The 21728-nt window shown below is 51.9% G+C and overlaps 1 protein-coding gene across 2 annotated transcripts in view; it reads left to right on the top strand.

Moving 5' to 3' along the window:
* Positions 1-21728, top strand: part of COL13A1 (collagen type XIII alpha 1 chain) — an 88787-nt gene that overhangs the window by 52058 nt on the left and 15001 nt on the right. For both annotated transcript variants that reach the window (XM_072040344.1, XM_038181527.2), the window contains 21 exons: positions 474-536; positions 1098-1124; positions 5276-5320; positions 6925-6957; positions 7759-7785; positions 8347-8409; positions 10190-10243; positions 10799-10885; positions 11130-11174; positions 11850-11894; positions 12470-12538; positions 13028-13051; positions 13937-13990; positions 14493-14537; positions 14866-15018; positions 15553-15651; positions 16081-16134; positions 16937-16978; positions 17494-17520; positions 18800-18880; positions 20893-20928. In XM_072040344.1, coding sequence (XP_071896445.1) covers positions 474-536; positions 1098-1124; positions 5276-5320; positions 6925-6957; positions 7759-7785; positions 8347-8409; positions 10190-10243; positions 10799-10885; positions 11130-11174; positions 11850-11894; positions 12470-12538; positions 13028-13051; positions 13937-13990; positions 14493-14537; positions 14866-15018; positions 15553-15651; positions 16081-16134; positions 16937-16978; positions 17494-17520; positions 18800-18880; positions 20893-20928 — 1173 coding nt within the window. The remainder of the gene's footprint in view (positions 1-473; positions 537-1097; positions 1125-5275; positions 5321-6924; positions 6958-7758; positions 7786-8346; positions 8410-10189; positions 10244-10798; positions 10886-11129; positions 11175-11849; positions 11895-12469; positions 12539-13027; positions 13052-13936; positions 13991-14492; positions 14538-14865; positions 15019-15552; positions 15652-16080; positions 16135-16936; positions 16979-17493; positions 17521-18799; positions 18881-20892; positions 20929-21728) is intronic.

The following is a 21728-nucleotide window of genomic DNA, read 5'->3' as shown; positions in this document are numbered from 1 at the left end:
CAGTGAGGGGGTCCCTGCAACGACCTCACGGTGAGGGCCTCTGCTACGAGCCCCTCTTACGTGAAACAACGTGTCTGGCTAATTTACTTGCTGAGCTAAGAGCCCGCGCTCTGGCTGGAGGAACGAGCCCAAGGCTGCGACCTTTCCCTGGGAAAGGTGGAAGGAATGGGTGAAAGGAGGGGAGAAAATTCTCCCCGGTGAGTGGGTCGAGGAAAGGGAAAACAGGGCAAAGAGCTGCGTAAAGATGCTAGCTCTGCTAGGATACGGGATTGTGGGCCCGTTCCCTTCAATCTGTACTTTTTGCACCCTGAGCATCCTTGATGCAGAGAGATGCTTCTCTCCTAGTGACGCCTGGCGGGTAGGCACCTGTGTGCAGGACCCCTCCCACCTTTGCTGCCCCATCCTGCACGCTCCCTTTCGTGCTTGCTCACTCTGTTTGCTTCTTTCTCTGTTTCATCTCTTCTCTTCCCCAGGGGGAGGCGGGCATGGCAGGCCTGCCTGGTGCGCACGGCCTCCCTGGAGCTTCGGGCCCCAAGGTAACTGCTGGGTGCAGCCGGTGAGGCTGCCTGCCAGGGGCAGATAAGTGCCACACAAGCCCAGAGATACTAAAGGAAAACACAGGGCCGGGGGCTAGCAGCAGATTCCCTGCGTGGTGTAAGGCATGCACACAGAAAGACTTGTTCCTGAACCAGGACCAGGATTAGCCCCAAACAGGTCCTGGTACAAGAACAGAACTGACCTGCCTTTTAGAGGCTTTTGAGTTAAGGCTGGGAGAATGATGACACTCTGCTCCCCAAAACAGTTTAATGGTTGAGTAGTCTGCACCCAAAACATGCAGGAGGGATTAGTGTGGGCTACCTCCAGCATCCTGTCCAGCAAGGTGAGCCACCTTGCGTTCCCACGAGGGATGGGTTACAGCCCACGTTTAGACGGGCAGCGTGGTTTCTCCAGACACCTGGACTTGCTTTTATCACCCACTCCCTCCTTCAGCAACTTTCTCTTTGGCCCTTTGCTGTTAAGATTGTTCTGCTTGCTCGATTTCTCCATATGTTCACTGTCCCTCTCTGCTTCTTCTCCCTTTGTTCTTCGCTGGGCAGGGTGAAAAAGGGGACGCTGGCATAAAGGTAGGCATGAGCAATATGGTTTTCTACCACAGTAGATCATCTGGGAGATGCTGCTCCTTGGGGTGCTGGGTTGTAAGAGGAAGTTGGGTCTGAGGCAGCTCTGTGGGGTATTTAATGGAGTACACATCTGTGCTGCCATTAACAGCAAACAGACTCTCCACGCTCAGGCAATAAAGGCAGCCTTTATCCATTCGGTGGAATTTGATGCTTCGCAAAGGCATTTCTCTGACTCTGAAGCTTGCTAATGATTTGTTGCATCTCTCCATGCGATGGGACGGGTTGGGGTTTCCTCATAAAATCTGGTTAGCTGACGCATCAAATCCACTCAAACTCTGCAACTCAGGCTGAGGTTTGGCACCAGCTTTTTCTGTCTGTTTCTGTACACTTTTTACAGCCTCATATGGTCTGTGCCCAGATGTTATCTATTTGCCTAAAATTTACTGTACCCATATATTTAATGTATATTACTCAATGTAGACTGTGCTTAAAACATTACAACATTGGCAAGTGCTCATGACAGTCAGAGCGTCCCGTGTCATGCCATACATTTTAAACATCACGAGAAAGGATTGGTTCTGCAATATTTGGAAAGGCATTAACAGTGACACAGACATTTGAAGTATTCCGTGTGTAGCATGCATCTCGTTTATGGTGCAGCATACACATTTGCTGTATTTTTTCCATCTGGGCGCGTCACTGTTTGAAAAACAGAAGAAAAGGCACCTTCAGAACTAAACGTGGATGGATGTAGCACATCAAATTTCAGGAAGTGTTCTTTGGGAATGCAGGCTCTGGTTTAACAGTCGAATATCACAGCGGCATTGTCTTCCTGCAAGAAAACAATGCCTCCTCAGAAATAACACGGAGCATGCAGAGTCCAAAGGTTCCCCGGTGTCCATCTTCGCGTTAGTGCGATTCCACCGAGCACAAAAGAATTGCTTCTGGTTTGTGCTCGTGCAAATGAAAGCAGAATTGCACCCAGGGCTGGGTGCTCTGGGAGCTACAAATTCACTGCTGTCTCGACAGCCAGGTGCTCTCCAATTAAGCTGAACTGCAGGACTGAAGTTGGAGCGCGGCCTAGGTGGGAGAGAAGTCTGGAAGGAGAGGCTGTGTTCCGGCCCTGCTCCCACATCTCACAGTTAGCAGACACCTGCTCTGCTCGCACCCACGTACAAGGACTAATCAGCCCTTGATTTATCTTCTGGAGCCCAAACTGAAACCTCCTCGTCCCAGATGGGATGAAAACAAAGCCTTCGCAGGAGATAATGGATCTGAGAAGGCCTCCCAAGCCCTTGAGTCGATTCTAGTTTACTTTTTGGCATCGCTGTTTCATGGAGGTCCAGGAGCTCCTCACGCTCTCCTCTTCCCCCTTTCTCGGGGGCTCTGGGAGGGGACCAGGGGCAGAGATGGGGGAAGGAGCTGCCATCTGTTATTTGCAGGGCAACCTGCACCAAGCAGAGAGGGAGTCGGTCCTTTCCCCCCACAGCTTTTGTGCTCTGCAGCAATTCTGCCTGCTCTTTGCGTTTGGGCTCTGGCAAAAGGGAAATGTCCAAGTCTTCAGTGATGTCTCAGGGTCATCCGCAGCTGAGAGCCTTCTCTGAGTTGTGTTAGAGATTCAGCATGAGCCTGGAGACATGCTCTAGCTACTTGAGCCCTTACTCTTCTCACTTCATAAATAGTGGAAACAAAACCTGCCACGCTTTTTGTGCTAATAAATTGGAGCTCTGTAGGGCCACCTCCCCGGTCCCAAAACAGCCTGTTCTTTCGCACACAGACTTTCATTTGTTACTGTCAGTATCGCTTTTCTCTCTACTTCCTTTCTTCTTTGCTCTGAGGAATTGAAACAAAAGTGAAGAGATAGCCCTAAATCAGGAGCCAGACATCACCCAGTAGCAGCTCCTGAGCATCCACATGGTGCATGAATTTGTTGCCCCCGGAAATTTCTTCTTCCTGTCTGCCTCCCTTCCAGGAGGGCCATTTGGGACTTGGGGAAGCTTTTCATGTTTCCACCTTTGGATTCAATTACCCTGGCCAGGATCTACCTCCACTTTGTTTGGGGAGCCCAGCTCAGATACCGCAGCTGATTCATGGTTGAGCTGGAGCGATCAATTTTGTGCAGCATATCACTGCTTCTTGTGCTCGGGGAGAACATCTCAAGGCCCTGCCTTGCTGCAGGGGCTTACAGATTGCATTCAAACCTCTTGTCCATTTGATAACCTTGAGGCCTACATCTGTGTCTCCTGAAGGCCACTAGGCAAGCTGTAAGTATGACCAGCTGGGTCATTTCAGTAAGCATTTCACTTGCTGCCCCCCAGCTTGGCAATTGCATTCGGCTTAGCTGACGTTTTCGGTCTCTTTTCATGAAAGCTCCTTAGGATGAGGCTTCTCCCCATGCTCTGAGGAAAGAGCAATAAGAAATCAGCCACAGCGTTGCTCAATAACTCCACGTCTTCTGCCTGTCACAGCAAGAAGAAGAGAAGGAAGGGTCTCCGGTGTAATTAGCAGCCCATAGCCAGTGCTGCTAACGAGCTGATTAGCACAGGGCGTGCTCTGTCACAGCTGGCACCGAGCAGCTATAAAGCTGCTCACCAAGAGCAGGGGCTTCCCCTGTGCTGGAGAAGAGGGATAGCATTTCTCTTCCAGGGGGATTGAGGTGCTTGGATGTATTTCCTAAGAAGTGCAAAGCTTGGGAGAGCCAGGAGATGCTGCTGGCTGCCTTCCTGGGGTCCTGAGCTGGGTGTTTCACCTCCCACATCTGCCTTTGGTGATCCTTCCCGGCTTCTGGCTTGGCTCCATCATTTTGGTTGTGGCTATGGCACACTGTGCAGCCCTTCCTTGGCACAAAGGACGTGGGGAGAGCACTAAGCCATCAGCACGGTGGGTACTTACTGCCTTACAAGGGCTTTCAAGCACTTAGAGGCTTAAAGACGTTCTGGAGCCTTGCTTTTCCTGCTTATCCTCCAGCTGTGGCTTGGAGGTTTCTTTCTGCTCTTTAATGGTGCAGCGTCCTGCTTGTTTCTGCTCTCTAATTAGCTCTAGGGCCTGTGTGATCCTGCAGGTGTTGATGGGGGCTGTGCAAACGGTTTGAAGCCATCATCAGAAAACGTCAGGGCTGCGTGGTTGCTCTGTAACTTGCCCCCTGTTAGGGGTTACCTCGCTCTTTCTCACTAGGGTGGCTTTGCTTTCGCAGGGCTAAATAATTAAACAGCTCTTCAGGCAGGTAGTTTCTTCCAGGAAACTCTCTGGGATGGGGCATTGCTTCCCCGTGCAGGGCTGCTCTGTGGGGCCATGCTCCCAGCAGAAAGCTTTGGTCTTGTCTCATTCAGGAAAAAAAAAAAAAAAAAACAGAGGGTGATCAGCTGGGAGAGAGGGGCAGAAGCTGGTCTTCACTTCCCTAGTGCAAAGCATTCATAATTACTAGTGTTTTGTTTTTTTTTTTTCTCAAATAGTTTTGAGCTCAGTGGGCAAAAGGTGCCGTGCAATGGTTATATCTTATTATTAAACAATGAGCTTGTGAGGAAAAAGGGTATTTTTGTTCTGCCTTCTAAATTGTTGGTGTGACCCTGACACCTAGCTCAGCATCTGTGTAAAAACCAACGCTTCTGCTTGCTTGAGTGAACCAGCACAGCCCAAGGAAGATGCCTCTTGCGGTTAGGTTTGTGTCCTGAATGCTCCCTGGTCTGGCAGAGCTGGTGGCCCACCAGGTTCCTTGGATTTACCTTCCCAGCATCTGGCACTTCTTTGTGCTTGGGGATCTCCCTAGAGCAGAACAGGGTGTGTGCCACGGGCTGGCTGAGCAAGAAGTGATGAGTCTTAAGCCACAACTACAGCAGAAGTGCAAGGAGGATGGGGAAGTTTTGTTTTGTTTTTGTCCCTGCTTTGTCGCAGTTCTCATCCCTTTGTTCGGTTCCTCACTGGGCTCGCAATGCTGGATGGCCAGAGAGCCCTTAGCTTTAGTGGTGCTGTTGAAAGGAAGGCTTGTGTCCCTGGGAACTCCCCGCTCTGAGCTGAGGGATGTTTTTTGGGGGGTTGGCAGTGGGCTCCCACTGAGGGTGACGCTGCCATGCCAGCAGGGAAGTGCAAGTCCCCCCAAGAAGTCCCACCACGTTGTGTCTGTTGCTCTTTTCCTGTGTTTCTTGCTCTGCTTCCAGGGGGAGAGAGGCATGCCAGGGCTGCCGGGAAGACACGGCATGAAGGTACCTTGTAAACAGCGCAGTGCTGCTTGTCTGCCTGACCTCCCCACACCGCTCTGCTGGCCCTGATGCGCAAGCATCACCTGGATTGGTGTGTGTGTGTGTGTCCGTCAGCTGCCCTCAGCTGAGTTCTTCCCGCTTCTAAATTGCCAAGTGTAGGGCCCGATTCCTGGTGCTGACTGCGAGGGGGAGAAGGGTTTCACCAAGCAAACAGCATGCCCGGTCTGATGCTGGCTGGCAACACTCAGAATTTGTGCTCTGTGAGCCGGGGGCCGTGCCGCGAGCCTGCCCCCGCTGAGTGTTGGCCCGCGGGGTTGTGCGGGCACGGACCCAGACTGGTGCAGCGATGGGTCAGGGTCGGTGTGTGTGAGCAAGCCTGCATGCGTGTGCCTTGCTGCGTTTTGGGATCAGTACTAGAAAATAACATCTGTGTTCGCTGCCATTAAAAGGCCAAAGAGCGAGGGGCAGGCATCCCAAATGTACCATGAAAGCCTAACCCAAGCCACTTTCTGCACATAATCCCTTTCATAACTCCAGCCCATATTCACTAAAACCTACTGACCCCTGAGACGTTCTGGAATGCTTTTTTCCCCTTTTATTGCATAGAATCCCTGATCTCCATCTTCTGTCCTTGTGTTTTTTAGCTTTGTCCCCGATTTCTGTTTCAGAAAGCTGAGAGGTATGATCCCGCTGCTCTCTGGCTCCCCACTCCTCCTTGTTTGAACTTTTCCAAGCTCTCTTTACTTTGAACTTGGCTCCCAGTCCTCCTCTCTGCCTCATGTGCTACATCCCGAGCCCTGTCATTTCCCACTTCCTAACACTACTTCACCTCCTCCTCCCTCCTTAGACCCCCCGTTACCCCTCATCTTTGCTTTTGTAACTGGACATTTTCACCCGCCCCTAACTGATACTAACCCAGGGCACACAGAGACTGTAGAGCAAAGGGTTGATGCCGACGACCTGCTTTTTGCATCCGTGCTGTTGAGGAAAATGTGCCTGTCCACGGGTGCACCTGTCTGCCGGGGCTCCTGAGCACCCGTCTCCGGTTGCAGGGCAGGCTGAGTCCCATGGTTTTGCGGTGGCTTGCTCTGCGGTGCAGAATGACACCCGAATTGCAGTGCTTGGGAGTCATTTTTTTCCCCTAAGGTGGCTGGCTTCGCAGCTCTCCTGAAAACATCTTGCTGCAGGGCTCGTCTTCTCTGACAAAAGCAGCATCTGGGCTCCATATCCGGGATCAAGAGCTGGACTGGGTGCTTGGTCCTCAGTCTCTTTGCTTTCTGCAGTTATTTGATGCCATTCTGCTTATTGGCCCCTGCTTCGCCAGCAGGGTAGGGGTGGAAATCGGTTTTGTGACCAGGCTGTGCCCACGATCTCTGCCTTTAGAGGAGCTTTCTGGAAAGCAAAGCCACTGCCCTAGGTGAACGCCCCGTGCAGGGAAGGAGAACTTGCGCTCTGTGGCGTTATGGCTTTACTTTGGAGTGTTGGAAAGGAAAATGTGGATTTTGCCTTATAGTTTCACTTGGCTGGTACTGTTTTATTTCTTAACGACAAAAAACCTCGCATCCAGTTCATTTAAACAAGGTTTCTGTCTCTTCTCTTTCTGACAGGGAGCCCCTGGGTTGGCCGCCGCCGGGATGAAGGTCAGTTCTGCGCGGCGCTGCAGTCCCTCAAGTAGGGCACGTCCAAGGGAAGGGCTGGAGCTGTGCGAGGAGAGCACGGGAAAATGGTCAGACAGCTCCCACTGCAGGGGAACCGCAGAACTGCTTTTGGCAGAGAGGCTACGTCCCCCTTCAGCAGTGCCCCTGCTGCTCTGCACCTCTCTGAGCAGAGGCTGGTGAGCTCACGGTGCTCCGCAGCAGGGCTGGGATGGCAGCACAGCAAGGGATGAGCTGGATGCCTATTGGGGGCGGAAAGTTCCCCTGAGGGATCTGAGATGTGCAGTGATTGTTGTCCTGATCACCCCCAGCTGCTGCAGGAAAGACAGATAAGGAAGTTATCCCTAGAGCTGGTGGGGAGTGTTTTTCTCCCTGATCCCACATGGTTCCCATATTAACACACACCCCCACATCCCAGCTGGGCCTGCAGCCTCACAGTCTGCAAACACAGCCAGGAGCAGGCGAGTTCCTTAAAGCCAGCAGAAGAGTCTCACCATGCTCCCCTGCATCTGGAAGCCTCTTCTTGAAACCCTGCAAGGTGGTTACTCAGTTTCCCAAAAGCCTCTTGTTTGAGGCTTGATGGGTTTTTCCAGGAGCTGACTAATGAAGATAGTACTTTTGCCTGGAGCTTGTTTTAATAGGCATTTAATGCATCCTCATGCCTTTATTTGCAAGACATCCGGAGAGGAATGTTCCTTCCTCCACCCTGAGAGCTCTAGGAGGTTTTGTGCTGTCTTCTTGTTTTATTTTTTTTCTCACCTTATTTTCCTGTCTCTTCCCCACCAGGGTGAGCCTGGGACTCCAGGAGAAAAGGTACTCTGTAGGCATTGCTCTGTTTTGTTTGTGATTTTTGTCTTGTGGTGTTTTTCTCCACTTCTGAGGGAGCTGAGGAACAGCCCTGCACTTCCCAGTGCCCAAACCCAGGTCACAATGACACCTGCCCCCATGAGCAAGGGCAATAGCAAAGGGCAATCATGTGCAGTGATGCCAAGTGAGAGAGAGACTACTGCAAACAGATTCCTTCCCTCCTGCTGGTGCCTGTGGCTTGGGGAGCACCCTCCTGCTGGCCCTACCCCACAAAACACGCACAGCACGCTTGTCTCAGCGAGCTCCTTCTCCCCAGACCCCTCTGTGCCCACAGAGACATTTGGCTCTGCCCTGCGGTGCCTCTGTTTGTGCCCAGCCTCCCTGTCTCAGTGTGGTGCGACCTGCTTTGAGTTCCTGCGGCGGGCAGGGTACAAAAATACCCCGTCCCTCTCCATCACCAAGCAGCCGGCTGGGTTTCTGAGCAGCTGGCTCCCCTCGTGTGAGGCTGGCGGGGTTGTGTTACAGCCACCTAACAGCCCTTCTCTGTCTCTTTTCTTCCCCACGAAGGGACAGCCCGGAGTCCCAGGGAGGATGGGCCCCCCAGGTTTGCCAGGGAAAAGGGGGCAGCGGGTAGGACACCGCGTGTTTGGCCTTGGTGTGCTGTGTTCCCTGAGAGCGGGACTGGCAGGAGCCTGCTTGGCCTTGCGTTGTGCTTGCGGGGCATTGTGTGTCCTCCTCTGGCTCTTGCCCCGCTGGTGAAGTGCGTTTGCGTGTTCTCGAAGGGCCCGGGGCGTGGGCTTGTCCTGGGAACAGCTGAGGACAGTTCTGCACCTCTTGGCTCCAGAAATAACACCAGGGTTCAGTAAGCTGACCTCCCTCCTCAGGAAAGCTGCCTCCTTACACCGGTGTTCAGGTGGCACAAAGCTTTCGGTAGAGCCCTTGTAGCCCTTACAGGGACAGGATTTGGGATGATTAAATTCTGATATCCTTACCAAAACCCTGAAGGCCAAACTTTTTTTCTTCAGGCATGAAGTCCTGCCCAAGTGAGGTTTTTATTCTTTCCAGGGAGAAAATTATTCATGGCTGCCTGCTCTGCTATGGGAGAAACGTTGGTGGGGGCCTTCCAGGTGGCAGCAGGCTGAAATACCTTAGAGAAAGGGGTCACTGCACTCCTGAATTGCCTAAAAATGATTACTGCTTGTTAATTATTTTCCACGGAGCTGCCAGTGCATGTCTGTTCTTGGAGCATTGATGCAAGCCCCCTGCATGCCAGATGTGTGCCCTTGAGCTCCATGAGACTCCATGGTGTGCGGCACCAGGGAACGCGGTGCTGCTCTGGAGAGAGCTGGGCACCTGCTAGGAAAGGGGGTTGGGATTGTTCTTTGTAATCTGCACAAATTGTTAGTCTTGGAGGCGTGAGGATTGCAGGTAAGGACACACCTTGTTCTGGTGATGCGCTTGAAATGTCTCTGTGGCATTAAAAGCCCTCCAATATCACACTGCCCTGACAAAAGGCAGAGCCCCAGGCAGCACGCAGTAGCTGGAAACCATGGGCTGGGTGGGATAGGATTAACAGAACCTAATTTCAACATCAAGACCACTGGCTGAACCCCAGGCATCCACAGATGATCCCGATGCTGTGGTGAACTAAGCAAAGTCACTTCACCAAGCGAAGGCTGGGTGCTGGCTGCCCTCTTTACTCACTGCCCTGCACCATCCCTCATCCTCCAGGGTGCCTTGAGCAGGCCGTGCTCTCGGGCATCCCATCGGGGGCCTCAACCCACTCCTGCCCTTTCCCAAACTCCTGTTTTCGCTGCTTTCCACCACCACTGTGTGTCGCAGAGCTTGGCTGCTAACCGAGCTGCTGCGCTGCTTTTATTCCGGCTTGATGAGGCTGGGGTGTGGAGGTGGGGGCAGGAGCCACCCCGGGAGAGGTGTAGGAACGCTGGCTGGGATCCCTGCCAGGGCAGAGCAGTTCATGGCGGCTGGGAGGGGTGAAAACTGGGAAATCAGTGGGCAGCTCTTGCGGGAAGAGCTGAGCTCCTGCACCCCAAATAAGATAAGGCACCCTGGGCAGCAGCTTCTCTAATTATAAGGAGTGGGGAGAGCCTGTGCTGGAGGGCTGACAGGAAGAAGGGTTTAGCAGACCAGAGCATTAAGGGTGGGAGGGTCTGGATCCCCTGCCCGCTCACCTTCCTTGGGAGAGAAATGGCAGTGATGTGCAGAGGTGGGCAAAGGGCAGGAGAAAACAATTCCCTGCCCAAGCAGGCAGTGCTGGCAGGTGCCTGGTCTGTGCCTAAAATGAGATCCCAGAGGGGAAGGGGAGCGGTTTGAAAGCAGGAGCAGCTTCTCCTTTGGCTGCTCCTCCTGCACAGGCTGCAGTCAGCCCCTGGCTGTGTTTCCTCAACAGGGGGAGAAGGGACGAGCTGGTGACCCTGGGCTTCCTGGACTCCCCGGCCTGAAGGTTTGTATTGTCTGTGATTTGGGGCCATCACACCTCCCAGGCCAGGCCCTAGGTACTTGCTCTTTGGCAAGGGGACCATGCACTGAATGGCAGTGACCACTGCAGGAGAGGATGAGGATTTAACAACAATTCCTCTTACTGCTCTTGTACCTGCTCTGTAAGGCTGTCTGCCTAAGAACTGCACCTCCAGAGGGAGATGTACCCAAAAAAAGCCATCATCAAGTGGTTTTATCAGCTCGGTTTCAACAGTGGGGAAAAAACAACCCACAGTGGGGTCAAGCTGGAGGTGTGGGGGTGAGGAATGAGCACTGCAGCCGAAGGGGTGAGCGCTGGGTGAAGCCCTGGCAGGGCTTGGAGCTGGAGCAATATTGGCCTGGTTCGTGGCCACCCAGCTGGGGCTCTGAGCACAGGTGTCCCTGGGCTAGCAGGAAGCCAGCTGAGGGTCAGGGGAACAGTGACAAAATCCATCCTGGGCCCTGAGTCTCTAAGCCAGCAGTTTGCCAGGTGAAATCGCAGAGATGGAGTGAGACGTGGTCTGTTTTTCCTTGCACGCAGGGCGAGAAGGGGAATAGCGAGAATGCCCTGGCAGGAGGGAAAGGGGAACCTGGCCCCCCAGGTCTGCCTGGGCCCCCTGGACCAAAGGTGAGTGTCTGTCCTCACGTGGGGAGTTTGTTGTGAGGGGTTGTGCCCAGCATGAGGTGTGGGGAAAGTTTGCACTCATCTGTCCCCATTTCTGCTTACATGCTGAAGGGGTATCAGCTACTGCAGGGTGTTTTAGTTGTTTCAGCTAACGGTTAGCGGCTGGTGTGGGCCTTCCTCCTGGAAATGCAGGAGCTGCACCACCTGCCCCATGCAGAACGATCCCTTTCCTTTCTTTCCCTCTCAGGGAGAAGCTGGTGACGTTGGCGCTGCAGGACCGCAGGGGGAAAAGGTACGGAGGGCTCGCGTGCAACCCAGCTCTACGTTCAGCTGCAAAATGATTCCTGTACATGGAAAACACAGAAGTGAAGCACTTTAAACTGAGCTGCCTAGGAAGCAGGCGAAAAGCAGAGGGTTAGAGGTCGGGCTGTTTGAAGGCTGGTGGCCAGCCCCCCGTGCTCAGCTGCTGTACCTGCGGGATGAAAGAGGCAGAGGGGCTGCCCCAGCCCGATAGCTGTGGGTGAGGGTGCCCCCTCGGCTGGGTAGGTGGGGAGGAACGGAGGGGCAAGGAGAGATGCCTCTGTGCAAAACGGGCTGGCCACGTGTCAGAAAACAGGTGCTGTGCTCACGGCATGCTGAGAGGGGAGGGTGAAATACAGCCTCTGGGCTGGCCTGGTGCCCCAGGGGCAGCTCTTCCAGCAGCAGGCTGTGTTGGAGCACGCTGAACCTCCAAGGTGCCAGAGAGTCTGTCAGGCTGGTCTGGGGGAGCAGGCATGGCTCCAGGGGGGTTGGTGGCTACTTCCTACAAATAAAACCTACAAACTTTGAGGTGACTGAGGTATTGCAGGCACGTGCAGGGTCTTCTAGCCCAACCTAGGCTGTCAGAGAGGACCAGCAGAGAGAGGAGGTTCCTGGAGCTGAAGCAGCCGAGGTGATGGGCACTGCTGACAGCACGTTCTTGTTACAGGGGGAGCCTGGCACACCGGGAGAGCAGGGACCCATGGGCCCACGGGTAGGTGTCCTTCACTAACACCTCTAAAGGGTTTTGGCCCTTCACAGGGGTCTAAGCACTGATGGTCTAGGTTGGGTATCCGCTTTCTTGATGTTCTCACCATCTCTTGAAGTGCTTACAGGTGGTCATGGGTTAAGTTTGACGCAGGCCACTTCTCCATACCCTTATCAGAAGGTGCTGCTACTTCAGGGGGGAAAAAAAAATAGACTTCTGAGCCACCTCACGCTCAGCTCACCTGCAAGAGGTGTGTCTGGGCACCCCCGGCTAATTCTGGCTCTTGGACACCCTGCTGCTGCCATCTGCTGATATGCCAAGTCTGGCAACAGAGACAATTCCTGGATTCTCGCCTCAACTTCATCGTTTGCCAGACCCTGGCTGTTGCCTGATAGTCTGGGGGGCTACAGTTCTGTAGTGTTTCCTCTCTAAAATACGCTTTTGAGCTTAGTTGAAAACCAGAACCTTGTGAAACTGCCCCCTCTCTGCCACCTCCTTGCTTTAGGGTGAGCTGCAGCTCTCAGGCTGCACCGTGGGAAGGACGATCCCTAAACCCTGACTAAAGATCTGGTATTTTGCAGGGCCCCAAAGGAGAGCCCGGGAAGGATGAAATGATGGACTACGATGGCAACATCAGTGAAGCTCTCCAGGTGAGCAACTGCCCGGCTGTCCACGAGGTGGCTGTTGGGTGCCTTACTGTTTCCCAGGGGATGCAGAAAACCCAGAGCAGCAAAGGAAATACTTGGTTATTCTATAGCTCCCTTCAACCCACAGCTCACTGCGTGCTGCGTTTCAGTAGATGTTTTTGCACCTTGTTTATTAGGTGCATTAGCACTGGTGGGCACAAAGGCCATGCGAAGCCCCTCAGGAGGGGCCTGTGACTTGGAGTAAACTGGTGAAAGCTCTGCAAAGCCTCCCAGAGCTGTGTGCTGCTGGTTGGCCTGGGTTCTGCTTGGAAGAAAGAGATGGGGGAGGAATTGCTGAATAACAGCTCTATGGGACTCGGAGATGAGTTTTGGCTTCGTTCTATAAGGTGCTTACTCGTTTGGGCTGGTGTTACATTCATAGAGAACAAACCCAGCCTGAGAAGAATCTGTTTTCACATGACTGTTACTGTTTCTTCACTTTTTTTTCCCTAGGAAATACGAACTTTGGCCTTGATGGTGAGTTCCTGGCTTCACTGTGTGGTTTTAAGCAAGTGGCCATATGTTCATCCTAAGCAGATAGCCTGGTGGTTTTTGTGCAACTGAAGTTTTTTGACCTTTGCTGTGGGGGCAGCGTTGACAGCTGAGGGAAGAGCTCACCTTGCCTTTTGATCTTAGCACTTGAATTACAATCAGGCCCTTGATTTCTTTGATTTAAGAGGTAATGTAATGCACACTGCTTAGGAGAGGGAGGGAAGAGCAAGGGGAGGCTGACCCAAGTGGAAAAAAGACCTTGGGTGATTTGCAATAAAGAACATTGGCAGTCCATGGTGGGCACTTAGTGGTGGGTGGGGAGGACATCATTTCACCACTAGTAAGTGTAATTTGACGTGAGTCCCATACAGATCTAATTGTTTAAAGCAGGGGTGGGGGGAGCTGGATTTTTAAAATACAGAACAACAACAGGACAGAGCAAAATGGGTGGAAGCATCACCGCTTGCTAGGCTACGCTGCTTGCCTTAAAGTGGTAATTGCCAAAGCTGGTCATAAAGTCTGCTCATAAATATTAGGATCTAAGAAGCGTCGTGTCTCCTATGAGCTCTAGTCTAAAAATACATTTTTGTAGATGGGAAGGGAAAACCTTGTTAGGTTCTTCTCAATTTTAAGAGTGAATAGCTGTCGTAACTTTTCTTCCATGTGAAAGTAGAGAAACGATTACTTATCCACAACTTGCTTTGGATTTAGCCTGTTGCTAACTCAGGGCCTGCCATTGCTTAGCTTCCCAAGCAAATACAATTCTAGGAGTCCCCAGGAAAATTCCCCTGTAAGCTCAGAGGAGCAGGGTCCAAAACACAAAAACAAAAACCCTGATGATATTTTGAAAACTGTTTTTTCTTTGTCTAGGGACCACCAGGACTTCCGGGTGTGGCTGGACCTCCAGGGCCACCAGGACAGAAGGTATTTGCTCAGCCCTTGTGGAGCTGAGGGAAACACGGGAGTGGGCTGGGCAGAATTCACACACATCCCTCCCCTGTGCTCCTCTTCTTCCTATCGGCACTATCAGGATGCATCTGGTCAGGCTCTACCACGCCTAATGCATGAAATCCTGAATCCCCTTTCCCCCACCCATTATCTCAAAGATGAGGGACCCTTGCTGTTCTACTCCCCTTTAAGAAGCAGCTTATGGGAACTGATCTCTGCAGGGATCGTGTTGGCTGGAGACTTACAGTGCTGGGGCCGTGAACTGTCATTCTGGGTAAACAAGGCTGGGGAAATTCTTAGAACTCACATGATGTACTGTTTCACCAGGGTTTTCCATGCTTTTTCTGTAACTATTAGTTTTCAAAGTCAGAGTCCCTGCTGACTGCCTCTGTAATGCCCATCCTTCATCATCCCAATGCCACACAAGTTGTCAGAGAACTTGCTTCCAAACTGCCAGAGTAACAATCTTGTGTTTCAGGGTGAAATTGGCTTGCCGGGTCCTCCAGGCCATGATGGAGAAAAGGTAAGACAAGCTGCCTCTGTGATTGCTCTTCCCTTCAGTGGCCTTAAATTGGGCTGGTTTGCTCCATCTTGCTGCTGCTGATGCACAGTTACTTTTCCCCTGGGAGGTGGTAGGGGGAAATGATCTGGCTCCACAGAAGTGTGTGTTAGTGGCTTATCAAAGTACTGACTTCTAAGGAAGAGTTGGGATGGCAAGGCAAAACTACTGTTTATTTTTCCTGCCTCTTCAAATTGTATTAGTGTTGAGTGAATGAGCAATGAGAGAGGCTCTGGGCTAGGGAGTCTAACTTTTATCTACACTCACTCGTTGTTGTGTGGGTTTCTTTTAGGGACCACGAGGCAAGCCAGGAGAAATGGGTCCCCCTGGCCCTCATGGGCTGCCAGGAAAGGACGGACCTCCCGGGATAAAGGGAGAGCCCGGCCATGCTGGGGCTGCAGGGCAGAAGGGGGATAAAGGAGAGCCAGGACAAGCCGGCTCACCGGTAAGTAAATTGGAGCCTCTCAGCGCTGCTCTGTCCTTGTGGCCCTCCAGGTTATGGGGTTTCTTGGATGTCTCAGAGCCCCTAAGTAACTGGGGCAGTGCACAGTGTCCTGGCTTGAGCCTGTCACAGCTTCTGCATCCCCAGCCCTAGTCAAGCGGGTTTTATGCAGTGAAATCTTGCATCTCTGCAGGATTACTGGAAAAAAAAACCTCTTGCTCTCACAGCAGCTGGCTTTTGGAGTGTTTCTAGCATGGGCTACAGCGAACTGCTTAACCATGAGCAGAACCTGGAGGCAGGAAAGCAGCTCCCCGTCCCTGCGCTGGGGAATGGCACATCCCCAATGACAGGAGGGGGTTCAGGCACCTCGCTGTCTGTTTTCCATGCTGGTGCAGCCTTCCCTTTCCTCAGGTGTCTGAAGGCTGTCTAGGTTTTGCAGTGTGCTTTTGGAGCAACCGGAGCTTGTCCCGTCTCTGGCAATGTCTCTTACACCTGCCTTAGTTTTTCAGAAAACTGCAAATCTTTCTTGATCCATAGGGTCTTGATGGCCCCACTGGAGAAAAAGGCGAACGAGGTGACCAAGGGATGCCAGGACCATCAGGACTGCCGGGTCCCATTGGACTTCCAGGATTGACAGTAAGAGTGAAAAGACAGGCTGAGCTTTCCTGTTTGGTGAAAACAGCATAGAGAGAGACATTCCTCAAAGTGCAGAGTGTCTCAGGAGCCCCCGTCCCTTGGAGTGAGGTGTTCAGGTGGCAGCAAACATCTGCTGGGGCTCCAGCAGCAGGCGGGGAGCCAGCTGGGTGTCTCCTCTCTCCGGTGCCGTAGTGCTGCAGAGGTGTGAGGCTGCTGGGGAGAGGCAGGCAGTGTCCCGCTGCTCCCAGGGGCCTCGCTTTCTGTAGGCTGTCACCTCTGGGAGCAGGGGTGCTGGAGGGACACCAGAGCTGTGTGTGATGTACCCACTCCGTTCCCAGCCCTTTTTGGGGAGCTTCTTGGCTCACGGGTGGCTCCTGCTGGAGCGAGGCACCAGCGTGCAGCCGTTGTGACAGGGTCTGTTGTGTGCAGGGAGAGAAGGGCGAGCCTGGGGAGCGTGGAGACAAAGGAAACCCAGGAGAATCGGTAGGTCACCTCTCTTATTTTCTCTGCAGTCTCTGCCAGCGGGGGAGGGATGATTTTTGGCTGCTGGAAACCAGCACATCCCCCCCTCTTACAACACATCCTTCACGGAGGGACAGCCAGCTTCATCATGCGGGGCTGAACTGCCAGCCCTCTTTAGCTCCCGCTGCCCTCCTTCTCCTTTGCACAAGACCAACCTAGCTCACGGCAAGCAATCAATAATGAATGCTTAGGGAAGAACAGGAGCCTACGAGAAGCATAACAATTATTTTCCTTGGCATTTGTGGCAAAGAGATTTTCTGAAAAAATACCTGCCTGGATCTATCTATTTTCAATAGATCTTGGGTTCATGAATTTGTCACTTCTCCCCTCAAAGCTCACTCTTAACTTCTGTAGCACCCTGCAGTGAGGAGCCCCATGGGCTATCAGTACTCTTGTGTGTGTAGGGCCAGCAACCTTCCTCCAGATATTTTGATATTTTAGCTGTAAATCTTGTGAAACCTTGCAGTAACAGTGGGACTGTAGTGGAAGTGGACCTTTTTCTGAAAAAAATAAAATAAAAATCACTGCTTTCCTTCCACCTAAGTCTCTGCAGCTGCCACAATAACCCTCCCCAGCATCCTGCTGCTGCTTCTTGGCTGCTCTGTCCTGGATTGCTGCCACTTCCTAACACAGCCCTCGGGGGCAGCCCAGGTTTCCAAGCCTGGCAGAGCTCAGCTGCAGCCTGTGCCCTGCCCTCCCCACTGAGCAGTTCCCCTTCACCTGCTGCTGGGTTGACAGGGACTTCTCTTGTGTTGCTTTCTAGATGTCTGGCCCCCCTGGACCTCAAGGACCACCAGGACCTCCGGTAGGTTTTGAGTGATTCACCTGAGGAGTCCTGATTGATCAGGAGTGGGGATAGAGTGGGAAGTGGCTGGGGAGGCTTTTGGGTGGAGATAACTGCCAGAAACACTGCAGCACTGAAGCAGGAACATGCTTAGCGTCGTTTCCAAACCACCCCCAGGGCAGGTCAGAGCTACGAGGGGCTGGGGAAGTAAAGGGAGAAGGTTACGTTAGTCTGAGATGAAAGGGAAGACAGTAGTGAGACGGGATGGACAGGATTAAAGGGATCAACTGCAAAAATGGTCTTAATAGCAAGCCTGGCCTGCAGCCAGGTTGTTCTTGGCGAGAGCCTCCTCATTACCAGATGAGAACAGTACATGAAGTGCCCTCTACACAAATAAAGAGGCCTTTGGGCTAAGCATTTGTGCCCTCAGCATGTCAGAAAATGAAAGCTCTGTGCTGCACAGTGAACTGCAATACCTGGCTTTTAAGGCACACCCTTAAGCATTGCTCATCCCTTGTTTCTCATCCCAAATACAGGGTGCTCAGGGCCTCCCGGGACCGAAGGTAAGGCTGTGAGACTTCAAATCCTGAAATTTGACTAGGGTTGTCTGGGGTGCAAGAATTCTCTTCAACAACCCCTCAGCTTTCAAAGCTCTTTTTCTTCCAACTTGGTAAGAGAATAAAACCTCCTGTATAATTTCTTGAAGAAAATGGATTAGCAGCATTCGTTTTAGGATCCAGAAAACCAGTCGTGCGCTCCTGTTCTAGGGAAGAAGGCAGCCACTGGCCCTTGGAAATCTTCCCATGAGAGCATAGCTGAAATCTCTGTCTGAAGGGTGAAAGGTCCATACACCAGGACGGGCAGCCTGTCACACAATCCTAAGTAGCTGACCTCTAGCTTAAAATTAGCCAGGTTTTATACGCTGTGACTTCTGCTGTAAACCCATTCAAGAACTTCACTCCTCCGGGTGATTTGAAGCTTTCTAATCTCCATCTAAATGTATTCATGTTCAGTCTGCACCACCCCTTTACCCACAGTAAATGAATGCACCTAGGTGAAAAATATATATAATTGAGCGGAAATATTCAGTGAGATCTGCATTTTTCCTGGCGCTCTCAGCAAAGGTTTGAAGATGTACAAAACATCTTAATTCTGGTTAGGCTTAGCGTTTGGCTCACTGTGCCGTTTGGGCATTAGAGAGGAGGATACATTTATCCTGATTCATTTCTTCTCTGGATGTTGATTACAAATACAATTAATCTGCCTTCCTGGTCCGTAACTCACTAGCTACTGCTATCAAGTGTCTGGGGAAACTTCCCTAAGTCTTGGCACACGCCCCTCCTCGGGGGCTGGCTGCCAAATAATTGCAGGTGGCAGTCTTGCACAGCACAGGCTGGATTACAAACAGTGCTGCACTGATTTCCTCCCCAAACAGAGGATCTGTGTAGGCTAAACTAACAAGTGCAGTGAGATGTCCTGAGAGGGGAAGTTTTTGTTCCATCCCTGTAATTAGTAATTCACACTTTTAAATGTGAAGCCATTTAAAACAATCACTTGACAACCCCTGCAAGAGCAGGGGGAATAACACAGAGGCAAGTTCAGTCCCCCTTTGACCATCTTCAGTTATTCTCTGGGCCTGATTCCCCTCTTACTGGCGCTGGTGTAGGACAGGTACTCGTGCAAGTCACTCGACTGATACTGGATTTCTTCAGGTTGGGCCAAGAATCAGGCTAAAGCCTTGTTCTTTGCCTCTCACATTCTCTGCTGCTTCAGAACAGGAATGTTTGTTATATAAGTGGTGTCGCGGTGGGTTTATTTTCTGCTCCATCCTTCTTCCTTTAGGGGGAAGCAGGGATTGATGGAATGAAAGGAGAGAAGGGAGCCCAGGGTGAAAAAGGAGACAGAGGGCCACTGGGATTACCCGTAAGTATCCAGGAAGCAAGCAGCACTTGCAGCAAGCCAAACTTGTTTCAGCCGTAAGAAGATCCCTCAATGGGAGATGTACGCAGGGATTTGATATGTAAAGTCAGAGAAAGATGATCTATAAATAACTGTGCCTTTGCTGCTTAAACTTACAAAGCTTCAGTTTCTGTACACAATCTTAATCTCCTAAGGCCTGTTAAATGCATCGCTGATCCTTTTAGCTCTTCCTGCTTGTGGCAGGTTTGGGCAAAACAGTAACTTTCCCATGGGTTGTTTGAAAGGGCTGTGGCTGGTCTCGCCCCCATCTCCCTGAAGCACAAAGATGTGCAGAAGTAACGAAGGAAACATCCTGCCAGCAGCCTGGCACCTGCACCAGGCTTTGTGCAGAAGGGTGGTGGTTCTGTGTGCATCCAGCCTTTGCCAGCCAGTACCTTCCTGTCACCCCAGAAGCCTGCTCTTTCCTGCTTTGTGACCTCAGTAACACCAGGCTAGCACTAGTGCACTGCTTAGCTTGCAGGGAGGAGTTTTGGCAGGATTATGAAGTTAGAAGAGCTTTAGATACAAACCTGAGGACTTTGCAAAGAAAAGCTCACGTCATATCTGCTAAAAAGCCTCCTTGCCCAGTGCCTGACACTCACCTGAGTGCTGAGAATGAGTTACCACTGGCTCAGTCCTCCTCAGCTGCTCTGCCAGCCCCCAGATCCTCTCAGGAAAAGCACTGATGGCCGAGCACACCATCTCCCCTTGCTGGAAGTCCTGCCTGGAAGCGAGCACTACCAAAAGCGCATCATGTGTACTATGTGGCTTTGTCTGCCTTTGTTTGATCACCCAGAGCTCTTGTCCCTGACTTTGGCTGAGATGTGCGTGTCTTTGTTTGTAAAATGTTGTGCTTTTTCAGTTGTGCTTATAGCCGTTGCCTTCCAGCACCTGGATGCACTTCTTCTAACTCTAGGCACTGACATGAGATCATTGTGAGTGTATTTGCCACAGGCTCCTCGCAGAGCCAGTGGCGAGAAGGGGATGCTTTCAGAAGGCTCTAATCCAAAGGACAGTGAAGCCATGAGAAATAAAAACCCAGTCCCCATTCTGCCATGAGAAATAAGTGTTCTGTGTACAAACAGGTGTTCCCTCAGCTCTGAGGGAACCAGGGCAGGGAAGGGAGGTCCTTGTGACAGTCTGAGCAGAAGATGCCCTGGGAATTACCCTGCAGAGCCCCACCAGAAACCAGAGTCCTGTGGCTTATTCCTGCATCTGGTCTTTTGACCTCTGCACAGATATTGCAGACCTCTTCAGAACTACCTCTCTCCATAAGCTTTTTCCTTGCGTGATCCAGAATGTTTTCAGTCTGTCAAACTAAATGCAGTGGAAATATTTCAGGACCTGTTTGATGCTGCTTACTACCAAGATGCCACAAAACCCCCCCGGTTGGCTCTGCTGGCTTTTCATGTGAGACTTTGTGCTTGACGTTGTGCCAGAATTTCAGTTGGTTTGTCTGCAGCAGTGGCTGACAGGCTGAGGACTTTGTCACGTGCAAGTGCAGGAAACTCACCGCTTGTGCCAGTTCTACCTCAGCTTGCTCACCTGGCCTTTGCCAGAGATACCGCACTGGGCTAGACGAGATACCACCTTGGGCAGAGCCACTGCAAGGCCTCTGAGCTCTGTCTCTGTTGTGCAAAGCCTGTGCAAGCTTCAACTCCACTGTCACATCGTCCTCACCTGTCATAGAGCAGCTCCTTCCTCAGGGGTTTCCTTGGTGGCATGGCAAGAGGGAAACAAATGTATGTTCCTAGGGGGATATAGGAGATATAGGTCAATATTACATGTACTCAGTGTTTGTTTTTGTTGGTTTGCTTGTAAGTACCATCATCTGTCCTTGAGACCTTTAGTTGTTGATTGCAAGCATATGTTTGTCTCAAGTCACGGCTTCACTCACCTCTCCCCTCTCCTTTCCCCCCTCACCCTCCTCCCCTCTCCTCCTGCCTTGTTTTTGTGAACCCTCCCCGCCTGTTCAGGGTGCTTCAGGTTTGGACGGCAGGCCTGGGCCACCGGTGAGTTCCATTTCTCCTTTGCCCTACGTTCCTCCCCCCGTATCGTGACTTGTCTCGTCTTCCCCACCAGTCTTGTTTATGGCAGGAGTAACCTCGTTTTCTCCAAAGCAGGTTCTGGGGCGCGGGGGGGTGCTAAAGCCTGGGAGGTGATTAAGACACATGCTTGTTTCTTGATACCATGAGTCTGTCTGGGATCACAGCCTACCTCTTCCACTTCATCTCAGTAACCAGATGAATGAAACCTCCGCATGGCTCCATGGTGCTCGGTTCCCCTCTGCTTTCTTGTGAGGGGTCTCCACCCCTCCGCCCTGTTGTTCTCTATGGCAGCCTTGCTTGCAGCCTTTTCACAACAGCAGCTTCTCAGTTGTGTCTTTGCCATAATCATGCCTGTCTGCTTTATCTTGTGAGCAAAAGCTTTCGGCCGTGCCTTGTTTTCACACTGGGTGCTCAGGGCTGCGTTACTGCGGGTTATGCTTACAGGTCTCTGTCCTTTGCCTGGGAAGCATCCCTCTGTTAGAAGAAGCTGCATCTAAAAGGCCTTCTGCAAGCAGGACCTGCCATTCACCTGCCAGCACGATGCCATGCAACTCCATGAGCTCTGTGTATGCTTTCCCTCAGGCTGAGATACCTGGGGGAGTTTCCAGTCGGCTGCGTGCCTCTGTGAGGCAAGGGCCTCTCTCAGTTGAACAGGAAGAAGATCCCCACCTCTTGTTGCTAACTTGTGAGATGTGAAGGAAATAAATTCCTTCTGGCTCAGCTTCTCAGCCTGTCAAACTTGGAACGAGATGAGTACCACTAAC

The sequence above is a fragment of the Anas platyrhynchos genome, chromosome 6 (assembly GCF_047663525.1).
Source record: "Anas platyrhynchos isolate ZD024472 breed Pekin duck chromosome 6, IASCAAS_PekinDuck_T2T, whole genome shotgun sequence".
NCBI classification, from domain to species: Eukaryota; Metazoa; Chordata; class Aves; order Anseriformes; family Anatidae; genus Anas; species Anas platyrhynchos.
Note: the sequence above shows the minus strand (reverse complement) of the source record. Positions and strands in the feature narration are given on the sequence as shown.